At 50.3% G+C, this 1,741-nt stretch overlaps 1 protein-coding gene across 1 annotated transcript; it reads left to right on the top strand.

Moving 5' to 3' along the window:
* Nucleotides 1-973: 973 nt before the first annotated feature.
* On the top strand, nt 974-1,735 carry LOC107835489 (cell wall protein DAN4-like; the record flags this gene model as incomplete). The annotated part of the gene is made up of 1 exon (XM_016667895.1): nt 974-1,735. A coding segment is annotated over one exon (762 nt), but the record flags the coding sequence as incomplete, so codon positions are not given.
* Nucleotides 1,736-1,741: the final 6 nt, after the last annotated feature.

Raw genomic sequence — 1,741 nt, 5'->3', positions numbered from 1 at the left:
AACAACCACAGCGACTCCGACAACACCAACAGCGGCACCAACAACAACAACAGTTGCTTCAACTACAACCACACCGGCTCTGACTACAACCACAGCTTCTCCGACAACAACCACAACTGCTCCAACTACAACCACAGCTGTTAAATCAACAACCACAAGATCTCCAACAACAACCACAGCTTCTCCAACAACAACCACAGCTGCTCCAACAACAACCACAGGATCTCCAACAACAACCACAGCGGCTTCAACAACAACCACAGCTGCTCCAACAACAACCACCGCTGGTCCAACAACAAGCACGGCTGCTCAGACATCAACCACAGCAGTTCCGACAACAACGACAGCTGCTCAGACATCAACAACAGCTGCTCAGACATCAACCACAGCTGCTCTGAAAACAACAACAGCTGCTCCAACTACAACCACAGCTGCTTCTACTACAACCACAGCTTTTAAATCCACAACCAATGCTGCAGCGACCACAACCACAGAGGCTCCAACAACAACCACAGCTGCTCCAACAACAACCACAGGATCTCCAACAACAACCACAGCTGCTCCAACAACAACCACAGCTGCTCAGACATCAACCACAGCTGCTCAGACATTAACCACAGCTGCTCAGTCATCAACCATAGCAGCTCAGACATCAACCACAGCTGCTCAGACATCAAGCACAGCGGCTCCGACAACAACCACAGGTTCTCCGACAACCACAGCTGCAGCGAACACAACCACAGAGGCTCCATCAACAAGCACAGCGGCTCCAACAACAACGACAGCTGCACAAACTACAACCTCAGCTGCTCAGACATCAACCACAGCGACTCCGACAACAACCACAGCGGCTCCAACAACAACCACAGCTTCTCAAACAACAACAGCTGCTCCAACAACAACCACAGCTGGTCAGACATCAACCACAGCTGCTCAGACATCAACCACAGCTGCTCCAACAACAACCACAGCTGCTCCATCAACAACAGCTGCTCCAACTACAACCACAGCTTCTCTAACAACAACAGCTGCTCCAACTACAACGACAGCTGCTTCATCAACAACCAGAGCAGCTTCAACTACAACCACATCTGCTCAGACATCAACCACAGCAGTTCCGACAACAACGACAGCTTCTCAGACATCAACAACAGCTGCTCAGACATCAACCACAGCTGCTCTGAAAACAACAACAGCTGCTCCAACTACAACCACAGCTGCTTCAACTACAACCACAGCTGTTAAATCCACAACCAATGCTACAGCGACCACAACCACAGAGGCTCCAACAACAACCACAGCTGCTCCAACAACAACCACAGGATCTCCAACAACAACCACAGCTGCTCTAACAACAACCACAGCTGCTCAGATATCAACCACAGCTGCTCAGACATCAACCACAGCTGCAGCGACCACAACCACAGAGGCTCCATCAACAACAACAGCTGCCCTAACTACAACGACAGCTGCTCCAACTACAACCAAAGTTCCAGCGACCACAACCACAGAGGCTCCATCAACAACAACAGAGGCTCCATCAACAACAACAGCTGCTCCAACTACAGCGACAGCTGCTTCAACAACAAGCACAGCTGCTCAGACATCAACCACAGCTGCTCCAACAATAACCACAGCTTCTTCAACAACAACGACAGCTTCTCCAACAACAACCACAGCTTCTCCAACAACAACCACAGCTGCTTCAACAACAACCACAGCTGCTTCAACTTCAACCACA

This window comes from Poecilia formosa, unplaced genomic scaffold, assembly GCF_000485575.1.
Source record: "Poecilia formosa unplaced genomic scaffold, Poecilia_formosa-5.1.2 Scaffold3004, whole genome shotgun sequence".
NCBI lineage: Eukaryota > Metazoa > Chordata > Actinopteri > Cyprinodontiformes > Poeciliidae > Poecilia > Poecilia formosa.
This window is presented reverse-complemented; position numbering and strand designations above follow the sequence as displayed.